Raw genomic sequence first — 1,593 nt, forward strand, 5'->3', positions numbered from 1 at the left:
CTAACTGAATTAAAAGAAAAAAGTCTAAATGAAATAAAAGTAAACTATAAGGAAAAATCCAAAACTATTATAACCTGGGTGTGGATGGGTTTTTCCTACAACGTGGGGAAATTTTTTCCCAAAAAAGCAGCCTCGTGGGGGCCGAAGTGCATCGTGGGGACCAATGCCAGGTCCCCACGTGTCCAAATGCAAATAACAGGTGGGGGGTTAGGTTAGGATCAAGGTGTGGGTTAGTTTTAGGGTAAACAGTCAGGGTTAGGCTATCAAGTGTAAAGAAAATGAATGGAAGTCAATGCACGGTCCCCACGGGGTTGAAGAAAAAAGTGTGTGTGTGTGTGTGTGTGTGTGTGAACACAGACCCTCCTCCCTGGCTGTCAGGACAGTACAGGATGAGCCAACAGCTGCTGTACTGTAGAGAGAGAGCCGTCAGCCTCATCACCAGTCCCTCACTGGCTCGCCCTTCACACAGTTCATCCTGCTCCTGCGCACACACACACACACACACACACTAGCTGTAAACTCAGCATCTCAACCTGCCTCCTACACCCCTCAGAGCAAAGTCACCCTTCATCAGAAGAACTAAGAGCTGTTTGAAGGTTCAGGTTCTGAATGCAGCTGAGTGAACAGATTAAACCCTCATGAAGCAGGTGTACCTGGATAACAACAGCAGTGCTTTCATCTACTGTGATCACAGTGTAGTTGTGGATCCCCCCGAGCATCTGCAGGGTTGGACAGTGGCTCCTTTCCAGCACATTCACATTGAAACTGTAAACAAACATTCAAATAAATCSTCATCTCCAGCTTGTAGCTTACAAACATCTGAGCATAGATGATGGRTTGTGTTCATTTAGTCAGGGTTAAATATAGAGATTTGTCTCTGTTTTTACTTTTTTGAATGAAACAAAAGCTCACCCTGACTCAACAGTCTGGAGCAGCAGTGGACGGTTCTGAAGCCCCTCGGTCACTAAAACCGTAAATGGAACGTTGTCCTCCAGACGCCACGAGGAKGTCTCGGCATCTTTAGAGAGAAAGTAAAAACAGACATTCAGAGAAGAACAAACATCCTGTAAAACAGGGAACAGTTTCTACGCTGGCAGCAAACCAGAGTCGGAGATGCTGGTGTTGAAAGAGACGTGGTCAATGCTCCTCTCGCTGCAGACCGAGGACCACGGGGACGGGCCWGGGTGGTCGAACTCAACCACCAGAGAGAAACCCGTCCAGGGGAAGTCTGGACCTATGTGTTGCTCCGACACCACCACACAATCATTGTCGTACACGCTGGAAACAAGAAGAATGAGCCCTGCAGCCTAAAGTTCATCCTACTCATAAATTAATGAAGAAATACTTTGTTTTTACTTCATAAARAGTGGAGTGAGATTGTGGAATGACATGGAAATTGATGTTAAAAGTGCCAAATCACTGTACATGTTTAAGAGAATTATAAAGTTTGGATTGTTGAAGAGATATGAAATAGTATAATGTGCATTCATATAAACTGTTGTTCTAGGAAGATTTTTCTTTTGTTAAAGGGATCTCCGATTAGTTGTAACATTAGACTTTATTTGATAAACATTTATTTTAGCTGTAAAATAA

The 1,593-nt window shown here is 44.0% G+C and overlaps 1 protein-coding gene across 1 annotated transcript in view; it reads right to left on the bottom strand.

Annotated features, from left to right (window-relative positions):
• The window catches only part of shoc1 (shortage in chiasmata 1), a gene marked incomplete in the record, with an annotated part of 13,548 nt that overhangs the window by 3,298 nt on the left and 8,657 nt on the right, over positions 1 to 1,593 (bottom strand). The window contains 4 exon segments of the mRNA XM_014024195.1: positions 360 to 481; positions 654 to 765; positions 913 to 1,018; positions 1,103 to 1,278. Coding sequence (XP_013879649.1) covers positions 360 to 481; positions 654 to 765; positions 913 to 1,018; positions 1,103 to 1,278 — 516 coding nt within the window.

This window comes from Austrofundulus limnaeus, unplaced genomic scaffold (assembly GCF_001266775.1).
Source record: "Austrofundulus limnaeus strain Quisiro unplaced genomic scaffold, Austrofundulus_limnaeus-1.0 Scaffold413, whole genome shotgun sequence".
Taxonomy (NCBI): domain Eukaryota; kingdom Metazoa; phylum Chordata; class Actinopteri; order Cyprinodontiformes; family Rivulidae; genus Austrofundulus; species Austrofundulus limnaeus.